Consider the following 25,467-nt stretch of genomic DNA (forward strand, 5'->3'; position numbering starts at 1 on the left):
TCAGGTCCAACATGCATCAGAAGGGGGTGTCAACTGACAAGGTTTGAAACGCTTGATCTTTGAGACTGTAACTTTTTTGGGGGGAGGGGGGTACAAGGAGCTCATTGCTTCTTGTCCCTTTATTCTGTTATTATGTTTTAAATCATCTTATTGGGGCCGCTCTTACAAATCTTATGATAATCCATCATTCGATTGTATTAAGCACACTTGTACATGCTGTGCAACTCGTGTATAAGCCGAGTTTTTCAGCACACTGTTTATGCAGTTTTGTGGTAAAATTAGGTGCCTCGGCTGATATTCGGGTCGGCTTATACTCGAGTATATAAAGGGATGTTGCCGTCAACATTTTCAAAACAGTTTCTTTCTACTTTAGCCCTTGGTATCAGCTGCTCTTTGACAGAAGTGGGAAAGTCTCATCTTTCTCCCAAAGAGCAGCCGGTGGTTTCAAACTGCCGGCCTCCTAGTTAGCAGCTCAGTGTGTAACCACTGCACCACTGGGGCTCCTGGATGAGCATGCGATGAAGCGGAAGAAAGAAAACACACAAGCAAACCAGGATATTGGGAGCAAGGAAGTCTGTGATCTCTTGACACCCTATAATGGAAGATACACGATCCAGAGTCCTCCCCCAGCCCACATACCCAGAGAACACACTCCCCTGTCCCCCCCACTTCCCTCCTTGTTTGTCAGGGAGTCAGTTCCCACCTGTGTGCAGAGCTGGACTGCTCCATCGCCTACCAGGACTGTGACTTTTCCGATGTAAATTGCCAGATCTGTCTTGGAGGTGCCTCTGGGTGGTTTCAAACTGTCAACCTCTTGACTAGAAGTCAAGTGCTTAACCACTGCCCGCCCCCCAACCTCCTCCTCCACTTGCAGGTATGTCCCACGGCGGATCCTATGTTTATTTGGTATGTCAATGGAATACATGCTCCCCGCAGTCACGCAGTGTACTATGATTGGCTGCCTTTCCTTGACGTCATCAAATGCATCAGGGCGATCTGCTTCCCCCAGGCTTCGTCTCCGAACCCCCAGACGGCTCTGGGACTCTCACAATTGGGTTGGGGTTCTCTCCTCCAGCAGCCTCTGGGTGGCGGACTCCACCTGGGGGACCAGCTCCATCCGCTCCCTCTCCTCTGGTTCTGTGTTGCTTTCATTTCAGCCGCGCAGTCGAATTTACCCAGCCCCTTCCCTGCACCCTCAATTCAATAGAGACGTCGCAAAATGGGTTTCCCTTTTAGGGTTTGCTGCCTTCTTGGGGCTTTAAGATGACTCCCAATAGGTGTCAAGAAGGAGAGACCTGATGTCCCCAAGGCAGCCGGACTGCGATGGGCAGATGACCAATGGGTTTCCTGTGGTTTCTGAGCAAGAAGGAGCCTCCTGGTCTCCCCATTCCCTGTCCCTCTTGTCTTAGAGAAAAAGAAACGGAGATGTGAAGGGGGATGAAAATGACTCCAGCCAGCCGGAGGTCCAGCCTGATGGACCGCCTCCTACAATGATGCTTCTTCCTCCTAGAGCCCTCAATCCAGGCCCCCATCCCATCCCCCTCTTCAGTGGAGTCTCCGACTTGTCCCTTGGGACCCACCTCAACCACCCCTGCCCTGAGATGCCACCAGGACAGGGGGACTGCTTCTCCCCCCAAACGCTGGAGCCATAGCCCTTCCAAGGGGACACACGGTACTGTCTGCTGCAGCGGGGCGTCTTGTTGGCGTTCTCCTGCGGGCACATGTGTGTGCACGTGTGTAGTAACAGTCATTTCCATCTTACTCAGCGCCCGGCCCACACGCCTGGCAGGGCGCCGGGCACGTAGTAGCGATCCAGAGGCGGACTCCTCAGTGTGAATGGGGCTTGTTTATGTGGGCTTGCCAGATTCTACCTTGCAAATGGACAACTGCTATTTAGAAATGCCGTCAACTCACATGGGTTTTTTAATAGCCTCCATCTGGGTCAGGGTAAACAGCATGTGTCTGATCTTAAATGCCTGGCCCAAACCTACCTCTCTCTCTCTCTCTCTCTCTCTCTCTCTCTCTCTCTCTCTCTCTCTCTCTCTCTCTCTCTCTCTCTCTCTCTCTCTCTCTCTCTCGTCTCTCTCCTCCTCCGCCCTCTGCCATCTCCCTCCACACCCATCATCTCAGCCTTCTCCTCCACCACACAGGGGCATGGGGACATACCCGCTGACTCAGCGGCCCTCGGCCCCGCCAAGCGGCACAGCCTCCCTCCCACCTGCACATGACACACACTCAGGGAGAAACCCTGCCCATCTGCGCCCACCCCACCCGGGGGAGGCAGGGGACATTCCACTGTGTCTCATTCCGAGCAGCTCTCCCCACCGGCCCCTGCTCGGTCTCCAACTGCTTCACCGAGCCCAGGGCCATCAGAGGGGAAGAGGGAAAGGGCAGATGGGCCATCGGTCAGCGAGAAGACCAGGGGGCAGGACGTGGGTGGACGTGCTCCATCCATCCCCGGCTCACCACCGTCTTACCAACGCAACAACTCCACCTTAGACGCACCTTGGAGTGTTTTGGTGTAAAGATGTGTCGTATTCTCCCGTGACCTAAGTCCTCTTCAGCCAGCCTGGGACCGAACTGCCAGTCCCAGCCGTCGCTTCTCATTGGCCCCTGTAGTACCTCCCCTGTATGCATTCAAACCCACTGTCTCTGGTTGTCCGGGCACTGACGTAAGCAGTGGTCTCATCCAAGAAGGATGGCCTTTTGGTCAAGTGCTTGACCTTGGTGCCTGGCCTTGGCTGCTCCCAAAGCACTTTCTCCTGGAGGCTGCCTGGATTCAGGGATGGAGGGCGGGTGGTCGTGTGCTTTGTTACAGATTCAAGGCTGGGTTTTCCAACCCCAGGGCTAGGTCTCTGTTCCCACTGGACCCCCTGCCATCTTCCCGGCTGCCTGGGTTGGGTTTTGCCTCTGGGATACCGGTGGTCTCCGGGTGGGGAGCCCCCTCCTCTAGGCAGAAGCCTTGCGCACATCTATCAAGTCGGTCTCTGAATGTGGCCAAGAAGCTCACTCACCTTTCTCTTGGTTTTAGGAACCAGGCCATTTAGGGAGCCAGGTGGGGCCCTCTGCCTGGGCCAAGGTGAAATGGCCCTCTTTGGTTGAGGGGGACTCGGCGGGTCCTAGCCCCTCTCCCTAATGTTTCTGCAGTGCCCCCCTGGGGTGCACAGTAAGTAGGAAGCCCGTGGAGGTGGGAACATGCAGGCTGTGGCCAGCCCCCCTGGGCACTCCCGCTCCTCCCTCCCCACTAGCAATGCTGATAGCTAACCTCATGAACCCTCGGTGTGCGCCTGCTACAACCTGCTTGAGACTCTTTAACACGATGAATCCACACCCAGACCCTGCGGAGTGGCCCCCTCGGGTGTGCAGGAAAACTGAGGCAGAAAGAGGTATGTGATTTGGCCAACGTCTCTCAACTAGGAAGTAGTGGCATGGTGCGTTAGTCCAGGTTGACTAGAGAAACACATTCATAGACACTCACCTGTGGATAAGAAAAAGCTTCTTATCAAAGAGCAATTGTATATTGAGAAAACATCCCAACCCAGTCCAGATCAAGGCCATAAGTCCGATATTAGCCCCTATGTCCGATACTAGTCCATAAATCCCTCTTTAGACTCACACAGCACACGCAATGATGCCGAATGCAGGAAGATCACAGGCCAGCGGGTTAGAGGTCTTGTGGATCCAGTGGCGGTAGAAGAATCTCAATGCTGGTGCAGGTCTCCACGTGTCTCCTCCAGTTCTCTGAGTGTCTCCACAGCAAGAAAGGGAAGGCAAAGAGAGAGCTGTGTGTATCTGGCCTCCAGCGAGCTATTTCTCTCTGTAGTGCCTCCAAATGAGGTCATCAAGCGTGATCTGATTGACAGGCTAGACTCCACCCCTTTGCTCAAGTTGACAGATTATGTAACTGCTACACGTGGGCTTTGCTGAGCTGTGAGAGCAACAGCCCCCACCCCCACCCCAAGCCAGCTCTCTGCTGGGTCCCCTCCCAGTGCTGTTTTTGGGAGAGGGCAGGGGTGGGGGTTGGGGGAGTGCAGAAGCCGAGCCTCCAGCTCTAGGTACAGGCAGAAATGCTCTGGGAGGGAATTGAGGCAGTACGCATGGGCAGTGAGTGGTTTGGGGCCACCTCAGTAGTCAGGAGAGGAGCAGACCAAGGCCACATTGCAGGAAGCCTCCCCACCCCCAAAGTCACTTCCTCCCCTCCACCCAGCTCAGGCTCTGGATGGTGCCAGGCTGGGTGACTGGGCCAGCCAGCAATGTCTTCTTTGCTGGGTGAGACTCCTTGCCAGCCTGCTGGTCCTCAAGTCCCTGGAGCATCAGGCTTGTCCCGGCTCCTGGCTGCAGAGCTAACTGCACCCACCACCCCCACCATCTTGCCCCTCACGCTAGCCCGCTGCCCCCCAGGCTGCCCCACTCCCTGGGAACTCCAGACTCCTTCATTGCTTCATGGATTATCCATCCTCAGAAGCTCTTAATCCTGTATCCTCAGGGACCTGGATGGGGGTCGGTGGATTCTTTGTAGGCCTAGATATACTGAACATTCAGGAGAATCTTGGTGTCGATTTACCTGTTTGTGTCTTCTGAAGGAGCCCTGGTGTAGTGGTCACGCTTCAGGCTACGATCTCTGAGGTCAACAGTTCGACACCCCCAAGCACTTCTTGGGAGAAGGATGAGGCATTTTACTCCCATAAAGAGTTAGTCTTGGAACCCACAGGGGCAGCTCCGCCCTGTCCTGTAGCATCGCTGTGAGTCAGCATCGACTCGAAGGCAGTGAGTAGTAACAGAATCTTCTGGAATCCAGTCAACCTCGTACATCGATGATACATTAGGGACCCCAAGTTAGGCCCTTGGCCTCCCTATAAGGAACAGCATAGCCCCCACTATAATAAATAACTATCTGCCCCCAGCACCCTAGTTTTCCAGGCCGCACAAACCCCCTGAGCCCCAAGCTAAGCCTATTCAGCAGCATGAGAGCTGCCCCAGGTGTCCAGAGAAGGACGGACCAAGTGGGGGTGGCGGGTAGGAGGGGAGAAAAGGGTGCCGGCCAGGAGAGCTGGGACAGCTAGCGAAAACAAGCCCAGGGGCCAAGGGGGAGTTAGTAGGTGTGCCTGTGAGCCCAGGCATTCCGTGAGGGACCCGCTGCACACAGGCTGCAGGTCTGAGCCCCACAAACCTTGCTGGAATGAGCTGGCCTCTTTGGAGACTCAGACCGGGGCTGGCTGGCCTGAAAGGCTCCCTCTGACTGATCTGACCCCAGAGCCTGTGTGTGGGGAGCCCCTTCGGGGAAAGCAAATTTCATGGATAGACTTGTGGGCTGGGAGATGTTTCCGCAGACCACCATGAACCGGCCAGTGGTCTTTGGGCAAGCCACAACTCCCTTTAAGCCTCAGTTTCTCCCAGACCTCCCTGCTTCCGGGCGCCGTGGTGAGAAGGAACGTGGACGTGCTGGTCCTTGCCCAAAGCATGACCCTCCCTGGAAGTGACTGTAGGCTCGTGGGTGGTCATCCTAGATGGCACAGCGAAGGGGCACGGCCCCCCAGACAGTTGGGTCTGCCCTCCCGTCCTCGGGGAGCTCTTACCGCAGCAGGAGCCATTTCTGGTTCTGTTCTCAGCACATTGCCCCTGAGCAGGTGCGGTCTATTCATCCCACCTTATAAACCTACTGATAACAACCTCACAGCACCAGCAGCCCCCCTGCCTAATCCCCTACACTAATTCAGAAAAGCCTCTCCCCAGAGGCATCAAACTTGTCACCAACAACCAGTCCTCTCACGCTGGGGAGGAGCAGTCAGTCCCCGGGCTGTGGACAATGACCCTAACTGGTCAAGGTGGGGCAAAGACCACCAGGGCTCACTCAGATCAGCCTGTGCTCTTTGGGGGCACAGCAGGGGGCCTGAGTGTTCGCTCCCTGGGGATGTGAGTCATCAGGCAGGAGGCAGCAGTCCTGCAGCATGGGATCGGGCCAGGCATGGAGCTGCCCACGTCTTGGGCCCCACATCTGCCCACGTCTTGGGCCCACGTCAGCGTCCTCTTGGAAGAGCAGAGGTGGCAGGTAGGGTTTAAGCCCAGCTAAGAAGCAGTAACACTGCGGACTGAGCGTGTGTGCCGGGTTTTTCTCAAAGCCGCCTTTCTGCACAGAGAGGGGTGGCTCTGGGGATTCAGTGGCTGCTGGCCATCTGGCTCTGGAGGAAGTGCCCATTCGCCATCAGTGACCCCCTCCCTGTTGTCCTACACCATCACAGTCACCGTCAGCACCTAGTGACTATTGCCATCGCAGCCCTGGTGGCAGAGTGGGGTACACATGGGGCTTCCAGGGGTAAGGTGAGCAGTTTCAACCCCCCCAGTTCCTTGGCTTTCTGCTCCCGCCAAGATTTACACCCTCGGAAACCCAAAGGGGCCGTGTCTGCCCTGTCCTATAGGGTCACTGTGAGCCTGAATTGACTCGTAGACAGTGGGTAATTATCACCATGGCCACCACCAATATTACCACCCCTACGACATCTACCACCACTGTCTTTACCAGAACAATAACCCAACCACCATCACCACGCTAGCATCACCACCGTCACCATCACCACTGTCCCTGCACCCACCATTATTGCCATCGCCCCACTGTGAACACCACCCCGCCCCCTACCACCATACCCCGTTCATCCCATGGTCCCTTTGCCTTGACCACCCCGAGGCCCTACTGTGAACACTGGTCATTAGTGTCTCTCTTCCGCTGACTGGCCGCACTCCCCAAATTGTCACGTTCTCATCTGTTGGCTGCTTGGATGATCACCCCAACCTTACCACTAGGCTGGCACCCATTCTGACACATCCCCACATGAGCCCACCATCCCAGCCTCGTGACTAACGGCTCCCCTTCCCCTCCCAGCCACCCCCTGACTTGCATAACAGAGTGTGTGGTCACCTGGCTGGTGTAGCTGACACCTGGCTCCTGACCGACCCCATGGGGGCCAGCAGCCCGGGGATACTAACCCTGAGCAGGGAGGCTGGTGGGTTTCCTGCGGGGGCCCCACACTCACTGACAATGAATGAGGTCTCTCCTCCTCCCCCCCTCTTCCAGGAAACCACTGAGAAAAGATGAAAATAGCTCTGGGGCCACGGAGTACCCCATGACCGCCGCGCAGAGCACCAAAGAGGTGGACGTGAACAACGCGGTGGTGTGAGTCTGAAGCCCTGCACCCGCTGGCCAGAGGGACACCTTGGTGGCACGGTGGACATGGGAAAGCAGGAGGACACGAGCTGACCCTGGGCTTGCCCAGGACTTCATGGCCTTGCAGGCTTCGCCTCTCCCAAAGAGGAAACCCTCCACCTCCCGGCCCTGTCCCCATGCAGCCCGCGGCCGAGTCACCGCCAGGGATCCTCCACAGCCTATCTATCCCCTGTCCTGTGTGCGACCCAGCGTCCCCCAGCTGCTGTCTGAAGCATTTGCTCTGCCAGGGGACAGGGGGGACTCTGTCTACTTGTTCCTTTCACTGGAAGGGAGGTATCCCAGGCTCAGCCTGGCATGGCCACTGGTACAGCCCTGAGACAGCCCTCAGAGGTTCCTGCACACATCTGTCGTCATCTGCCCCTTGCTGTCTGCCACTCCTCGGTGCCTGCCTTTCTTTCCACTCCCGACCACCCAGGCCAGGCCTGTGAGCGGCCCTGACAGCTGTGGGCCATCTGACCGACCCTCTCCTGACCAGGAAAGCCCACTCCTATCCAGGGATGGGGTCTGCCTTTTTAGGGCGACAACGACTCTCTGAGCCCTGGGCAACTGGTAAGGGCAGAGGCCACTACCCCTGTTCTTAGCCATAGTCTCAGACCACACAGAGGACCATGAGTCCACGTGAGCCAAGCCCTGCCCTCTCCCACTGGAGGCCCCAACTGTGCCTCCAGGTGGTACTTGGGCCTTCCTGAGAGCCTGCCCCATCTTACCCCAGAGGAGGGAGGTTTCCCAGCGTCCCCTATAAATGTCACCTGTCTGAAGTCCAGAAAGTGTTGGACATGCCCCAGTGGGTGACACATGCACAGCAGGAATGTGGAGGAGGCAGATGAGCCCCAGGCTCGGTCACTCTGGTCCCCAGGCTTGCCTGCTCTAAGAAGCTCAGTTCCAGGAGCCTCATGGGTCTCTCCCCTGGCCCCACATGGGCTCAGAAGGAACCCTGGAGCCCTCTGGCCATGCAGGGACTTAGCTGGGTGCGTTTATCTGCCCCTCAGACCCCATGAGAATCAGGGCGTTATGGCCTGTGCAGAGGTCTGGGTATCTCTGTCTGGGGAGGTGTGTGGGGGGGCGGGGGGCGGTGCTGTCAGCCTCTCCACATCCTACCCGAGCCCGAGGTGCCGGCTGGGGATCCGCGGGCACAACCGCCTTAAAACCCTTCTTCCCCTCCAGCTGCCCGAGGAATCGGGCTTGGTTTAGATCCAAGTTCTGCTTGTCCAGCATGCCCTGGGCATGGTCTTGTGCCTCCCACCACCTCCATCACTACCTGACACCCCCCACCCCCACCAACACACACACACACACATCTTGCATACACACCTGGAGAGTGTGTCACAGCAAGTCTGCACAGCCCCCAGTGGCTGGCGCTAAGGGATGGGGGTGTGGCTGGGCCAGTTGCTTACTGCCCCCCTCCTGCCTGCTGACCCTCCTGCCTGTGCTCAGAGGCCCCCAGGCATAACCAATGGGAAAGTACCTGGGAGCTTGAACCAGTCAGGAGCTGGAGGTCAGAGGACAGCTTCCTGTCCGGGCACCCTTAGATTGCTTCAGGCGAGAGGTGGGCATCCTGGAGGGACAAGGGCATAGGGCACAGCTCAGCCCTTCACACATCGTCCAGACCCCGGCTGAAACCGGTAAAGCCTGCATGGGGCGAATGTTTCCTGTGCTCCGCTGCTAACCTAACAGACTGGAGGTTCAAGGCCCCTCAGATGAAAGGTCTGGCACCCCGTTCCTGGAAGAGCAGCCACTGACAAGCCTGTGAAGCACACAGGACCCCTCGGATCCACAAGAGGTTTCCAGGAGCCGATGGGACAGCAGCTGACTGAATCCTCTAGCCCAGGACCCCTCCCCACCCGATCCTCACATAGCACCCCGTCTGTGGGGACTCATCCTCTTCCCTGCACCAGGACTCTAGAGTTAGTGTTTGCATGCAGGGGTGCAGAGTGAGAAAGCTCTTGTGCTTGAGTGTCTGGAATCCCTTCTCAGGGGCTCCTGAAACTCACAGGAGGAAGCCAGCTTTGAAAAAGGCATTCACTTGGGAACAATTCCCCAACCCCTGAACCAGCCATTCCGAGGTGCACAGGCTGACAGCCCATCAGCAGCACCCTCCCCCACCCCTGCCCCCCCACCCAGGGAGGAAGGCTGACCCCACACACACACCTCGACATTTGGTCAAGTATAGAACCATTCATAGTTAAGGGCAGCTTTCAGAATTTAAATGGCATCTAGAATTCTGGTGGCCTAGTAGGCTAACTCGCTCAAGTGCTCACCACCAGGTCTGAGGTTCTAGCCCACCAACTGCTACGTGGGAGAAAAATGAGGCTCCATAAAGATTTGGCATTGACTCCCCACTGGTGATGGTTGGTTCCCTTTTGCCTCTTTGAGGGGCCTCCAAAGGAGCCCTGGGCTGGGGCTGGTGGTGGTGGTGAAAACATTCAGCTTCTTCCTGAAAGGTTGCCAGGCCAATCCCCCCAGCCCCTCTGCAGGAGAAGGATGAGGCCGGCTGCTTCAGCTGAGACTGATGGTCTTGGAAACCCTTGTCGACAGCCCCACTCTCCCCTCTGGGGCGGTCCCAAGTCTGCGTCGGCTCAGCCCACAAAATCTTTAAGTGGTCTTTAGAAGCTTCTGAAGCCAGTTGGGGAGGAAAAACAAATAGGTATAAAAATATAGACAATACATTATATATAGTTATATATATTGAAAGAGATATTATATATATAATTACTATACTCTCTGTATCTGTATAAAGTACGATTGAAGCCACCCGACTGGTGTGCGCTATCTAATGCATGAATGTAGATACCCCAGGCTCGGCTTCAGAGCCCTGAGCCCAGTGGACAGGTGACAATGGGTCTCCCTCGGACTCCTGACTCCACGGACTAATGTGGCCGCTGGCCCTCTGGGGAGCCCCCTGTGCAAACCCAGTGGTACACTGCCGCCTGGGAAGGGAGCCCGCCGCGTGTCGGGTGTGCCATGGGCTACTTACGAGGAGAACACCGTGGCTTTTTTTTATTTTCAATAAAAATATCCTTATAGAGATGGCTGCACATTGTTGTTCGTGGAGGGTGCTGACGCTGGGCGTGGAGGGCAGGGGGGTGGTATTGGAGTAGGTGTGGGACTGGGGATCCTTCCTAGAAGTCTTGCTGCACACCAAAGATGGAGCTTGGGGACTACCCTGTGTTGTTTCTGTATTGTGTGCCCCTAACACCCTCAAAGGTTGGTATACATGGGCACTTCAAAGGTACCCATCCTGTGGCCTTCTCCCATCCCGATGGGTCCTTGAATCCATTAGTTATGGGATTAGTTATTAGTTACTGTCTTAGTTATCCAGTGCTACTGTAGCCCAAATACCACACAGGTGGTTTTTAAAAGCTGTGAATTATTTAATATGGTTCTAGCCAGCTATAAATAACTGGGTGGGACTATGTAAATGAGTGCTTGTGGCCAATGTAGGGGGTTGGACAGTTAAAAATAGGATTTGTGACACACTTGTGAAGGTGGGGTCCTGCAAATAAAGTCTAAGAACCCTAACCTGGGGACTGATCAGTTTTGTCATCACTGGGCTTAAAAGAGAGCCAGTTGCAGCACCAGGGCATCTGACTACCACCAAAAAGAGATGGGCGTGGAGTATGTCCTTTGGACCCAGGTTCCTATCCTGAGAGCTCCTGGGCCCCGGGGCCTCTGTAACAACAGACGTGAGAAGCAGCAGCAGAAAAATAGCAGTAACAGCCGTCTCAGCTTCCCATCCCATAGAATAAGAAAGCTACATGTCTTTGGGCTGAGGTTTGTTGGTGGAGTAGGGAGCCCCTGGGCACTTATTGGCAGAGCTGAGAGTTTTATCACACATTTACAAGCAAGGCAGATAAAACGACCAAACCAAACTCACTGCCATCAAGTCGATGCACATTCATAGTGAAACTACAGGACAGACTAGAACTGCCTCTGTGGGTTCCTGAGACTGTAACGCTGTATGGGAGTAGAAGGCCCTGTCTTGCTCTCAAGGAGCTGGTGGTTTTAGAACTGCTGATTATGTGCATCGCAGCCCACTGTGTAACCATGAAGCGATCAGGAGACCTAGCCGAAGGCCAGAGAAAGATCTACTGTGGGCCTGGCTGAGAAGAAGTGCTCCTGAACAAAGAACTGTATCCTAAACATTCTTGAACCTGACTTGCAACCTATAACTTCCCTGGTAAGTCCCATGGTTGTGAGTATGGTCTGTAAGTTCTGAGTGGGTCTTGCAATGAATTATCCAACCCCAACAGCAAAGAAGTAGAGTGTGCAGTGTGATTGATGCAGAATTGGTTTAAAAAAAAGTGGGAAGGTGGAGGAATGGACTTCTCTCTTATAGAAATCAGCTTTGGGCCAATGCTGCTTGTGACAGAAATCTCTTTCCTCAGCACTTTAGGAGATGAGATGTTTGAATTCAGGGCGCAGGCGTTCTCCCAGTGTCAACTTGTCTCCTCGGTTTATGTTTCCTGGCTCCGTGGAGATCTCTGTGAGGCTTGGCATCCTCCTTTCCCTCTGTAGCCTCCCCTGATCCTTTTGTCTCTCTTAAGAGATTGACTCAAGACTCCCCCCTCCATTAATCTTGCCTCACTAACATAACAAAACCACCAGCAGTGATGCTGCACTGGCGTGGAGGTTAGGGTATGTATGCAACACTGATGGATGCAATTCAATCCAGGTGGCCGTGGTCCTCAGGGGCCGTCGACCAGGGTCTGACCCACAGCAACCCCGCGCAGAACACTGCCCCATCCTGTGCCAGGCTCACAACTGTCCCTGTGCTGGAACAAGCTGCAGCATGAGCCACTCCAGTCTGCTGGGCCTCAGGGGACTCTGCATGGCCAGTGTGAAAGCAAGGAGCAACCGGGGCAAGCCAGGAAGAACCGGTCACCCAAATTGGACAAATGCTCCAAGGGGGCAGGAAGCAGTTGGTGGCCCAGGGCTGGTGAGGGAGAAGGTGGGGACTGGCAGGAGCCAGTGGCTGTTGCTGATCCTCCTGCTAGGTCCATCTGCACTTCTAGATCCCAACACCCAGGCAGCCGTGGCCCGCTGCAGCCCGTACAGACAGTGCCCGAGGCGGCATGCCCACCACTGCCTCGGCCACAGAGCAGAGCATGGTCCTGCAGAGCCATTCCTTCCACACCAGTCTTTGGTCAAAGGATCGTGCCCAGGCCAGAGTCCTCTTTCCTCCTAGCAAGCTTCCCTGGAGGAAAGGGGTCCTGTCCTGACAGCCCACCTCAGACGAGGGTCATCTGAAGTCACAAAGACGTTTCCTCAAAGTGATGGCCTCCCAGGAGCTTCCTGAGCAAAGGTGGCTCCGTCATCTTTTCCAAAGCAAACAAAACCTACTCTACCCTCTTCTAAGGCAACTGGGGTCCACGTGATATATCAGAGAGGGCCGCCAGTAATTCTCCCAGAACAAAGTTGGCTCCGCTGTGACCTGCTGTCTCCATCATCAGAAGTAGAAGCAACTGTCAGCTCTCATGGTTACATCCCGACCTGACACCCCTTCATTTTTAAAAAGTAAATCTTTCCTTCCAGACCCTGGTATCCAGGGAAAATGACACTCGTATAAGGGATCCAAAGGACCTGCTCCTCAAAGGGGGCTTCTGGAGATGGACTTGGGGTGAGGGAGTTCTGCAGGGGTGTTCACATCCTGAAGACTATCAGAGTGAGCCCAGTGCAGGGGGCCTTGGACCTTGTGGTACTCACCTAATCTGGTGTCAATTTAAGGATGAAGGGTGTAGGGGTGGAGTCTAGGCTGTCAATCTGGAGATAGCCAATGAGACTTCTGTGTGGGCATGGCCTTCTCCTGAGAATTCTGGGAAATCTGGGACTTCCTCCTTGGAGGCAGGAGAGACACTCTCTCTGCCACTCCCTGGGAGACATTGCAGAAGACAAGTCACATGGACCCAACCAGATCAGAAGCCAGAGAAGCCTCAGAGAGACCCCTACCAGCGCTGAGATGTTTTCCATGACACTGAATCCAAAGACTTTCTGCTCACTGGCTTGTGATCGTCCTGCATTTGGCTTCATTACATGTTTTTCATGAGTCTGAAAAGGATTTTATAGATTGGTATCAGACATATGGGCTTATATCAGACTTATGGCCTTGGACTGGGTTGGATGTTTTCTCAATGTTCAATTCTCTTGCATATGAACCTCTCCCTTACATACATATTCATGTTTATGAATTTGTTTCTCTAGTCTACTCAGACTAACACAGACCTCACACAGAGGGGCCCTGAAAGAGAGGGTGTGGCAACGTCAGCTGCACAGGGTCCATTGCGGTGATCCCCAGTGTGTCCCCAAGGAGCAGGGCCTCACCCTTTCCTCATGAAGAATCTCAATGTGAACATCCAGAGGCAGGGGGGGTGGTGGATCTCATCTGGTGGTTTGCCCTAACCTTCCAGATGGGACATAGCCTCAGGGCTCCTCAGGCTGGCTTTGAGAATTCAATCTTGTATTTCATTTTGATGCCCATTAAAAAAGAATGTGTATGGTGTGGCAGCAGGGTGGGGAGTAGAAGCAGCATCTGGATCAGGGGAACTCCGCACCCCCATAACTCAGGCCCCATGTCTGGCTCCCAGCCAAGTAGCGCTACTGCCATGGTTGCAAACAGCCAGCTGCTCCTCGGGAGAAAGCCGAGGCCATCTCTACCCATAAGGAGTTCCAGTCTCGGACACCCACAGGGGTGGTGCTACCCTGTCCTGGGGTGGGGGGTGGGGTCACTGAGTCAGCGTCAACTTAATGGCATCAAGGCTTCATTGCTGCTGTTGTTTCTAATTGTATGGGAGCAGATCTTCATGTCTTCCTTCCGAGGACCCACTGGGGTTTGAACTGCCAACCTTCCTGCTTGCACCGAGTGGTTAACTGCTGCCCCACCAGATCAGACCTAATTGTTAAACCTCCCGGGGCTTCCAATAAGAGATGAACGGAACTCCCTACTCTGGCTCCTAGAGTCTTTTCTGCTGTCACCTCTACTGTCCCCAGCATCCTCAGCTGTCACTCTCCCCACGGAGTCACCTAGCCTTCCTGCTGATGTCTCGCCTGGGCCACCTCCTTTCCATTGCAGGCCTTTGCGAGCACTCTTTCTCCCCGCCGCCCAGAGGGGCTTTCTTTGGCCACCCTTTTTCACCAGGACGGCCACAAGAACAAACAGATCCGTCTTGGAAGAAGTGGGGCCAGGGATGGCGAGACTTCAGCTCAGACTGTGGACATGTTGTCAGGGGAGAGCAGTCCTTGGAGAAGGACGGCACGCTCGGTGGAGGGAAGGGGCAGCGAAAAGGAGGAAGACTCTTACCAAGATGGACTGCCACCGGGGCTGCCACACTGGACGCTCCCACAGCCACTGGACGATGGCGTGGGGCTGGCGGTCTTTCATTCCCTGGTACAAAGCATCACTGTGGGGCAGAACGGACTTGAGGCCACCTCACAACCGTCTCTCTCTAAGGAAAGGCCCTGGTGGGACGAGTCCGTGGCTGCTCCCACAACCTGAGAATCTGCGTGTGTCGATTACAGCGAAGACAGCAGCACCCCTCTGTTACAGCCGAGATCACCAGGAGCCGAACAGACTGGACTGGAGGGCACGAGACGTGGGCAGTCACTCCGGAACCCACCACCGCGTGGTCTGCGCCCCCCTGGGGAGCCCGTGATCTCTGCGTGCAGCACAGACCCACCTCCCACAAGCACATGCGAGCTGTGAGAACATATGCTCTAAAGCCCCCAATAAGCTAATTTAAAAAAAGAAAATCAAAGAATTGATATCTTTGAATCGTGGGGTTGGCAAAGAATATTGAGTAGACCATGGCCTTCCAGAAGAATGAGCCAGTCTGTCTGGGAAGAAGTGGGGGTAGAATGCTCTGTAGAGGTGAGGATGGCAAGAGCCTGACTCACATGCTTCAGACATGCACTTGAACGAGGACGCTGTGCTTGGGAATGCACAGGGCTATTTAAAAAGAAGCAGAAGGTAGACCCTGTGGTAGCTGATGATTTTCTGTCACCTGGACTTGTGTTCGGTTTGTATTCAACATGGAATTGAATTTGTATCCAAATACCTTGTGGTAGTTAGATGATTTTATGTCAACTTGAAATCATATGAAAGTGTAGGGGTGGAACCCAACCTGCTAATCAGGTCTCAGCCTGAAGAGGCCTCCTTGGGGCATAGCCTTCTTATAAGGAAGAAACTGGAGCTTCCCTCTCTCTGTCCTCCCACTCTCTTGCTTTCTGGGATTCTGTCTCTAGGGCCCCATGTGGGCCACCAACCCTGAGAGCTGTTGGTGCCCTGCCATGTCCCCACTGACCTTGGATCCAAGCCACTCTGCACCCTCCCGTCTGTGAGCTTCCTGCTTCAGCTTTCCGCATCACCAGCCTGCAGCAACGTGAGTCTAGCAGGGGACTTTTGGACTGGACTGGGATGCCTTCTTGATAGAAGCTCTTTCTTATACGTAGATGAGCATGACTAGATTTGTTTCTCTAGACAATCTGGCCTGAGATGACTTGACATGAAGACCCCATCAATGGACTCACCTATAGCCACGACTGTGAGAATGGTGGAGGACAGAACGATGTTTCATTCTGTTGTGCATTGGGGTCACCACGAATTGGGGCCAACTCAACAGCACTGGGCTGGTTACATCAACTAGACATACTTGGAAGTAGGGGTGGGGCCAACCTATCAGTCAGGCCATGGCCTGATGATGTCACTTCCTTGGGGGTGTGGCCTTCTGTATCAAAGAGAGATCCTGAGAAGAACTGAGCTCTCTCTTGCCCCTTCCCTTTCTGCAGGATGTGGATCCCGTTTCTGGTTTGCTGATCCCCTGTTGTGTTGCCTGGAGATCCTAGGAGCCATCAACAGGGTGCCTATCTTAGATTCAGTCAGCCGAACTCGGATTCATTCAGCTCTGCATCCACCAGTCTGTGGGCTTCCCACTCGGCTTTCCTGCTCCTGTTTGTTGGTTTCCATCATTACACAAATCAAAAGAAGCCTCAATTTATATCTACAGCGTACCTACTCCTACAACTGTGTGAGCCATGTGTTGACACAAATCCCTCTATCTACACATACACATATCACTGGTTTTGCCTGTAGAGAACCCAGCCCAACACAAGCACCTAATAGCAGCAGATATTCATAACAACAAAACGTTTTTTTTCTGGTCAGTCTGCCCCTTTAGTTACTTATAACCGGGAAAGCATGCCTACAAGGCTGACACTCTGCTAGTTCACTTTTGGCACCTTCTATTCTGCGCCAGTCGGAGCTGTCATTGTCTTTACCCAGTTACAAGGACACTTCAATTCTCTGGCTTCAGCTGCACACCCCACCAGCAGGAGACATTATTTTGATGAGTGCTGGGGTTTATATATAATTGCTGATTTTAGAAAAAAATCATTTTATTGGAGCTCTTACAATTCTTATCACAATACACACATCCATCCATTGTATATTTGTTGCCATCGTTTTCAAAACATTTTCTTTCTACTTGAGCCCTTGGTATCAGCTCCTCATTTTCCCCTCCCTCCCTCCATCCCTCATGAACCCTTGATAATGTATATATTTTTTTCATGTCTTACACTGACAGGTGTAAGACTTTTCTGTTGTCTGTCCCCCTGGGAGGGGGCTTTATGTAGATCATTATGATAGGTTTCCCCCTTTTACCCCCTGCTTACCTCTTACCTTCCTGATAAGGCTACTCTCAATATTGGTCGTGAGGGGTTTATCTGTCCTGGATTCTCTGTGTTTTGAACTGTTATCTGTACCAGTGTACATGTTCTGGTCTAGCCAGATTTACAAGGTAGAATTGGGGTCATGATAGTGGTGGGGGGGGGGACGCATTAAAGAACTATAGGAAAGTTGTATGTTTCATCAGTGCTATACTGACCGGCTCATCTCTTTTTTTGTGATCCTTCTGTAAGGGGATGTCCAGTTATCTACAGATGGGCTTTGGGTCTCCACTTCACAATCTCCCTCATTCACAATGATATGATTTTTTTGTTCTGGGTCTTTGATGCTTGATATCTGATCCTATTGACACCTCATGATCACACAGACTGGTGTGCTTCTTCCATATGAGCTTTGTTGCTTCTCAGCTAGATGGATGTTTGTTTATCTTCAAGTATTTAAGACCCCAGACACTATATATTTTGATAGCCGGGCACCATCAGCTTTCTTCACCATATTAGCTTATGCACCCATTTGTCTTCAGTGATTGTGTTGGGAAAGTGAGCATCACAGAATGCCAGGTTATTAGAACAAAGTGTTCTTGCATTGAGGGAGGACTTGAGTAGAGGCCCAATGTCTGTCTGCTACCTTAATACTAAGCCTATAAATATATGCACATAGATCTATTTCCATATGATTATATATAAATGTATTTACATATGTACATGCCTGTATATAGCCCTGTATAAATGCTCTTTGCCTCCTACTTCTCTATTTCCTTTTACATTCCTCTTGTCCCACTATCCTCTTCTGCCTTCATTTGGGTTTCAGTAATTCCTCTCAGTTGCACTGCCCTTGATCAAGCCCTACCAGGCATCCTATACCCTCGCCATCAATTTTAGATCGCTTGTTGTTTCCTTGTCTCTGCGTTTGTTAACATACACTTCCTTTTCCTGCCTCCCCTTCTCCTGTGTCTCCCCAGAACTGTTGGTCCTGTTGTTCTCTCCTCAGGATTGTTTACCCTGAGTGTCTTATCTAGATAGACATGCAGAGACAATAACAAGTACAAAAACAAGACAGAGTTAAATAACAAAAGAAAAGAAAACAACAGTAAAAAGGAAAAGCCTATAAATAGTTCAAGGTCTGTTTATTGACCTTTAGGAGTGTTTTCCAGTCCAGTCTGATGGGGTACCACACCCTGACCCCAAAGTCTATTTTTGGTATTTCCTGGGGACTTAATTGCTTTGTTCCTCTTGGTGCTCTGTTGCCTGCTCTTAGTGTTTCCCCCCTGGTGTGGTGGGGTCAGATGGGACACAGTTCCCACACTGTGCCTCCAGTGTTGTCCCTTGAAGCATTATGGGTCAGTGAATTATGTCATGTCTTGTAGTGGGGCTGGTCCTGTGGTCCTTTCTGTGTGTTGATTTCTCTGAGCAGGTATGGTGGGCCAGGGCTTGGTGGACCAGGATGCGTTCCACTCTCTCTCCTTCCTCCTTTGCTTGCTCCTGTGTGCTTGGATCAGACTTGCCCCTCTTCCTAAGTGTAGCTTCAGTGCTGTCCCCTGAAGTGAATTCTTCTGGGGAAGGGGAACTGTTCACGCGGTTGGGATTGGGGCTGGCCCACAGACCTCTTTATTGGATCCCTGCTTCAAGGCGGTATGTTGCATTCACATCTTGGCTTACTGGGTTGAAGTCTGGTCCCTCCCTCCCTCTTCTGTGGAGATATAAACAACCCCCTCCCCTTGGGTGGGTTAGTGCCCTGTTCCCCGCTCACTACCCATGTCTTTTTTTTCCCTTTCCCTTCCTTTTTAGTTAGCTTCTATCTGTACCCCTGCATTTGGTCTGGTCCCTGCCATACTACCTGGACCTCACCCCAGGAATGTTTGTATCCAGTAGCTTTTTCCCTATGCTCCTTTTGCATTTTTAACTTTACCTCAGTGGACTCATGTTGTACTTGTCCATTTGTGCGTGGCTTACTTTGCTTAGCATGATTTCCTCTAGTTCTTCCCATGCGGCGATGCGCTTCATTCATTCATCACAGCTTTTTAGGTATGTGCAGTACTCCATTGTATGTATGTACCACCGTTTTGTTAATCCATTTGTCCGTTGATGGAAATTTAGGTTGTTTCCAACTCTGCAATTGTGAACTGTGCTGCAGTGAACATTGGAACACAGATGTTTGGCCTTGGTTTGTTTCTTTATTTTCTTGGTATATCCCCAACAGGGCAATAGCTGGGTCATATAGCTGGGTCATATAGTAGCTTGGTTTCCATCTGTTTTAGATAACGCTAAATTGGTTTCCATAGTGGTTGTACATGCCTGCAGGTCCAACAGCAGTGGATGAGAGTTCCTATCTCACCACGGCCCCTCCAACACTTGCTGCTTTCTGATTTTTTGAATTGAGGGTGTTAGGTGAAATCTCATCGTTGTAATTTGCATTTCTATTATGGCTAATGATCAGGAATATTTTCTTGTATGTTTATTGGCCTTTAGGATTTCTTCCCTGTGAAACTTCTGTTCAGGTCCTTTGCCCACCTTCTCAGTGGGCAATTAGTTTCTATTCTTTTTGGAAGCTAGCAGAGTATTGTAGATTTTACTAATAAGGCCTTTGTGTGATGTGTCATTGCTAAAGATGTTTTCCCAGTCCATGGGGTCTCTTATTAGTCTCTTGATGAATTCTTTCCATGCACACAGGTGTTTAATCTTTAGTATATCCCACTTGTCTATTTTTGACTCATCTGTATTTGTGTCCTTCCCTATTTCTGATAGCCTCTGATAGCCTATGTATTCCCTGTGCCAAAGGTCTCAGGTTTGTTCCAATTCCCTCACTGATGACCCTAATAGTTTGGGGTTTTGCTTTGAGGTCTGTGATCCACCTTGAGTTTATTCTTGTGCATGCAGTGAGGTAAGGGTCTTGCTTCATTTTCCTGCAGGTATATATCCATTTTTTCCAGCACCACTTGTTAAAGAGGGCATCTGCTTCCCATTGGATCTTTTTTGGGTCTTTATCAAAGATCACTTGTCTGTATGCTGATGATTTTATTTCTGGCTTTTCAGTTCTTTTCCATTGGTCTGAGTATCTGTCATTATACCAGTACCATGTGGTTTTGACCACTGTGGCTGTATAATATGTGGTAAAGTCAGGTAAAGCAAGCCCTCCCACTCTGCCGTTCTTCTTGAAGAGTTTTCTGCTAATTCTGGGCTTCTTCCCTCTCCATATGAGTTGGTAATCAGTTTTTCCAATTCATTGAAGAAAGATGATGGTATTTGTATCGGGATAGCATTAAAGTTGTATAGTGCCCAGGGAAGAACTGACATCTTTACTATATTGAGCCTTCCAACCCACGAGCATGGGATATTCTTCCATTTGTTGAGGTCACTCTTGGTTTCTTTTAATAGTGTTCTGTAGTTTTCCTCATACAAATCTTTTGGGGTTCTTTTTAGTCAGATATATCCCTAGATATTTCAATTTGTGCTTGGCTATTATGAAGGGTATCACCTTTTTTATTTCCTTCTTCTATGGTCTTGTCCAATGTGTATAACAGTCCAATAGACTTCTGCTTGTTGATCTTGTATCCTGCCACTGTCCCATATTCCTCTATTGCTTCCAGTACTCCCCTTGTGGAGCTTTTGGGATTTTCAATATATAAAATAATATCATCTGTGAATAGCGATAGCTTCACTTCTTCCTTCCCCAGGCGAAGACCTTTGATGTCTCTTCTTTGCCTTATGCTGTTAGCTGGGACCTCCAGTATGATGTTAAATAAGAGTGGGGACACGGGCGTTTTTGTCTGGGCCCCTTTTTCTTTTCTTTTTTTTTTAAACATTTTATTAGGGGCTCATACAACTCTTATCACAATCCATACATATGCATACCTCAATTGTATACAGCACATCCGTACATTCTTTGCCCTAATCATTTTCAAAGCATTTGCTCTCCACTTAAGCCCTTTGCATCAGGTTCTCTTTTTCCCCCTCCCTCCCCGCTCCCCCCTCCCCCCTCCCTCATGAGTCCTTGATAATTTATAGATTATTATTTTCTCATATCTTGCCCTATCCGGCGTCTCTCTTCACCCCCTTCTCTGTTGTACGTCCCCCAGGGAGGAGGTCACATGTGGATCCTTGTAATCAGTTCCCCCTTTCCAAACCACTCACCCTCTACTCTCCCAGTATCACCCCTTTCCCCCTGGTTCTGAAGGTATCATCCACCCTAGATTCCCTGTGCCTCCAGCTCCTATATGCACCCGTGTACAACCTCTGCTCTATCCAGACTTGCAAGGTAGAATTCAGATCATGGTAGTTGGGGGAGGAAGCATCCAGGATCTGGGGGAAAGCTGTATTCTTCATCAGTGCTACATCGCACCCTGACTGACTCATCTCCTCCCCTAGACCCCTCTGTGAGGGGATCTCCAGTGGCTGAAAAATGGGCTTTGGGTCTCCACTCTGCACTTCCCCCTTTATTCACTATGGTAAGATTTTTTTTGATGATGCCTTATCCATGATCCCTTTGGCACCTCATGATCGCACAGGCTGGTGTGCTTCTTCCATGTGGTCTTTGTTGCTTCTGAGCAAGATGGCCGCTTGTTCACCTTCAAGCCTTTAAGACCCCAGACACTATCTCTTTTGATAACCAGGCACCATCAGCTTTCTTCGCCACATTTGCTTATGCACCCATTTGTCCTTGGCGATCGTACCATGGAGGTGTGCAGCCAATGATATGTTATTTTGTTCTTTGATGCCTGATAACTGATCCCTTCAGGACCACGTGATCACACAGGCTGGTGTGTTCTTCCATGTGGGCTTTGTTGCTTCTGAGCTAGATGGCCGCTTGTTTATCTTCAAGCCTTTAAGACCCCAGACACGATCTCTTTTGATAGCTGGGCACCATCAGCTTTCTTCACCACATTTACTTGTTCACCCGCTTTGGCTTCAGCAGTTGTGTCAGGAGGGTGAGCATCATAGAATGCTAATTTAATAGAAGATAGTATTCATGCGTTGAGGGAGTGCTTGAGTAGAGGCCCAAGGTTCTTCCGCCACCTTAATACTAAACCTATAAATATAGACACATAGATCTATTTCCCCATCCTCATATATATATTTACATGTACATGTCTTTGTCTAGACCTCTATAAATGCCCTTTGCCGCCTAGCTCTTTCCTCTATTTCCCTTGACTTTCCTCCTGCCCCAGTATCATGCTCCGTCCCCACCTGGGTTACAGCTATACCTCTTCTTTACGTAGTCTTACCATTGATTGTTCCCTACCAGGCCTGCCACTCCCCACTCACCACCAATTTGGATCTCATGTTGTTCCCTTGTCCCTGGGCTTGTTAACACCACTTCCTTACCACCACCCCACCTCCCCTATCCCAAGTCGCCCCGGAACTGTTGGTCCCGTTGTTTTTCCTCCAGTAAGTTCATCCAGCCTGTCTTATTTAGACAGACCTGTGGAGATAATAACATGCACAAAAACAAGACAGAGGAAAACAAAGCAACAGTATACAACCAGACAACAAGACAGCAACAACAAACCACTGACAAAGAACAAAACAAAACACATCAAGAAAGAAAAGCTTGTAGTTAGTTCAAGAATCATTTGTTGGCCTTTAGAAGTGTTTTCCAGTCCAGTCTGTTGGGGCACCACGCCCTGGCCCCAAAGTCCACCTTCAGCATCCCCTGGGGACCTTGCCGCTCCACTCCCTTGCTGTTCCGCTGCACTCCCCCAGTGCTTTGCCTCGGTGTGGTGGGATCAGGTCAGGTGCAATTCTCGCACTGTGTCTCCAGTGCTGTCCCCTGTAGCGCCATGGGTCACTGAGGGACATCATGTCTCATCGTGAGGCCAGTCATGTTGTCCTCTCTGTGAACTCTGGGCCCCTTTTTCAAAGGGATTGTGTTTGTCTTTTCTCCATTGACTACCATGTTGGCTGTTGATTTTTCATATATACCTAGTACTATATTGAGAAATTTTCCTTCGAGTCCTATCTTCTGGATAATCGCTGATTTTGTCAAATGTTCTGAAGTGGGATTTGTGAACTTATATCAATAACTTTTCTAAAACAAAGTAGTGATTAAAGGAAAAGAAAGAGAAAAACAAAAGTTTTCCTTTCGAATACTAATAGTCTCATCACCAATAATGTTGTAATTCAATGTAGAAAGATTTTACAAAGCTATTCTGTTGCCATTATTCCTATGCTCTGAGACATCGGATATTTAAACAATTTACAACTTCGTTTTGCATCGTAAATCATACGTAAACGCATGATACATAAAGTACAATATACATCTCATATTACTATTGAAATGATAAAAATGTTCATGTGTACGAATTATTGATTATATAACTCTTTGATAACTAAATAGCGAAATGGACAACTTAAAGCATGCAGTGCAGGGGATGCTTTATTTGTTGGTACCTGGTTAGAAATAATCCTCAATCTTAAATTCAGGTTTTTTTTAAAAAAATTAAGTCCTTTACATTTTCTCTTTAAAAGTCTCACTGTCTAATAAATATGTACCTGATTTAAATACAACTTTCAAGGATTCCGTTTTAATTATGGTTTTAAGATGCTGTTCTTGTTGGTGCCCTTGAGTCAGTTCCATCCCACAGGGACCCCGTGCCCAACAGAACAAGACCCTACCTGTTCCTGTGCCAGCCTCAGAAGCGCTCCTGTGCCTCAGTTCATTGCTGCAGCCGCTGTGTCAAGCCGTTGTATGGAACGTCTTCTTCCTTTCCACTGGCCCTCACTTTACAACGCATGATGTCCTTCCCAGGGATTGGTCTCTCCTGATAACATCTCCAAAAAGTTTTGAGTCACGAAGTCTTGAGTCATTTTAAAAGATAGTGACTAATTCTAATTGATATGTGCTTGAACTAACGTATCCAATAGATTCACGTTTTACATATTTATTTTCAAGTATTGCTGGCGTATCTTTTTTTATCATAACGGTGCAGGTATATTCTGTCCTGCCAGGCGGGTATATGAACAATAAGAGCCAAGAGACAAAAGACACATGCTCAACAGCTCAGCAGACCAGATGATGGCTCAAAAACTCAAGCTCATGGTCATCAAACCGATTCTGACTCAGCGTGACCCTGAAGGCAGTAGAAAAGCCCCTTTGGATTTCCAAGACCTTCCACCTTACAGAAGGAGACAGCCTCATCTTTCTCCCACAGAGCAGCTGGTGGGTTCGAACTGGTACCCCTGTGGTTAACAATTCAATGCATAACACCACCATATTTCTGACTGGGTTTCAGAAGTGGGGGAAACCGAGCCCCAAAGTCCATCTCATGAGTCACCTGGAGAGTTCCTAGGTTGCCTTGGGAAATGAAAAGCATCGGCCGCAGGACCGGGGCTGCTGGGACCGGGACCTGAAACTACTGCTACAATGTGACAGACAGAGCAGACGAAGTGGAAGGCCCTCTTGCATAGTCTGCTTGAGATCGCCTTCTTCTTGCCAAGCAGAATCTGCCACTCCGTGGCCACCACGCTGAATCTTCGTTGATTAAAGGGAACTTTCTTGAGATGGCTGAAAAGCTTTCACAACGTGACCTGGTGCTGAAAAAGCCCCCATGACGCTGAAGAGGAACGAGTTCATGTAAACGAAGCCTCCGTCTCTTATCTTTCCCCCAACGCTCAGAATGGGTTTCTGGTTGCCCTGGAACAAACACCCTGTGAAGGAGAAGCTTGTCATAGGTGCCGAGTCTGCGGAGCACTCTGAAATCCTGCCCCACGCACCCCTGGCATATCACACTCTGACCAGGTGTCCAGAATGATCCACTTTGCAAAAGTCAATGGTAGGGAAGTTGAAAGGAAAAAAGGTTGCTCTAGGATCCTTCCCTCCAAAGGAGGAAAAGAGCCGCTGGCCTCCGTTCTGACCGCCTGGCCAAACCGGGAAGCGGTGGTCCGGACATAAGTAAGGCCAAGGCTGTGATGATGCAGCCACCGTGACTGGAGACTGAGGGAGCCTACGGGTCACTGTGAAGTAGAAGATGAAGAAAGGTGTATTTCATGGGCACGCGGACGCGGACCATTCTCCTTACCTGTGCGCTAGCCCTCTTGCTGAAAATGTACCTTCCGAATGTTGTCTTCTGTTTGGAACTCTTTGGACAGCGTTTCTTTCTTTTCTTCTTCCAGCCATCGATGGGTTGTGGTATGGACCCAACTGAAGTGCCTGGGAGAAGCCTATCAACCACCCACCAGAGTGCCCCTCAGGCTGCGGTTAAGCCGGCTAACGAAAGGGGCAGCAAATGTGTGGTGGTGATCGAAACTCTTTGGGATCCACACACAAATTTGGACTCGAGAGGGACAGCACAAGGTCTTTCGTCTGTTGTCTGTGACGTCCTGTTGCACACTGGGATGCTAACCACAAAGTCACCAGTTTGTAAGCACCAGCCACTTCCCGAAAGAAAGGCAAGGCTTTCTTCTCTTGTTAAGAGTTACAGCCTCGGAGACCCACTCAGGAAGGTCTACCCTGGCTTACAGGGTTGAAACTGGGAGTTGGAATTTGGTTTATGTGGCTGGTTGTGATGTTTTTCAGGAAATCCCTCCCACCCAGCAGCACCTGCACACTCAGGACTTGATTCTAGGCCAGGTGGTGACAA

General features: G+C 51.0%; 1 protein-coding gene across 3 annotated transcripts in view; it reads left to right on the top strand.

Annotated features, from left to right (window-relative positions):
* PRIMA1 (proline rich membrane anchor 1) overlaps positions 1–10,242 on the top strand; it is a 70,052-nt gene extending 59,810 nt beyond the window's left edge. For 2 of the 3 annotated variants that reach the window (XM_075530577.1, XM_075530578.1), the window contains exon 5: positions 7,070–10,242. In XM_075530577.1, the coding sequence (XP_075386692.1) occupies positions 7,070–7,172 (103 nt within the window). In that variant the 3' untranslated portion in view covers positions 7,173–10,242. Of the gene's footprint in view, positions 1–3,031; positions 3,167–7,069 lie in introns of all 3 variants that reach the window. The other variant, XR_012779664.1, reaches the window with a different exon arrangement.
* The last annotated feature ends 15,225 nt before the right edge of the window (positions 10,243–25,467 follow it).

This window comes from Tenrec ecaudatus, chromosome 14, assembly GCF_050624435.1.
Source record: "Tenrec ecaudatus isolate mTenEca1 chromosome 14, mTenEca1.hap1, whole genome shotgun sequence".
Taxonomy (NCBI): Eukaryota; Metazoa; Chordata; class Mammalia; order Afrosoricida; family Tenrecidae; genus Tenrec; species Tenrec ecaudatus.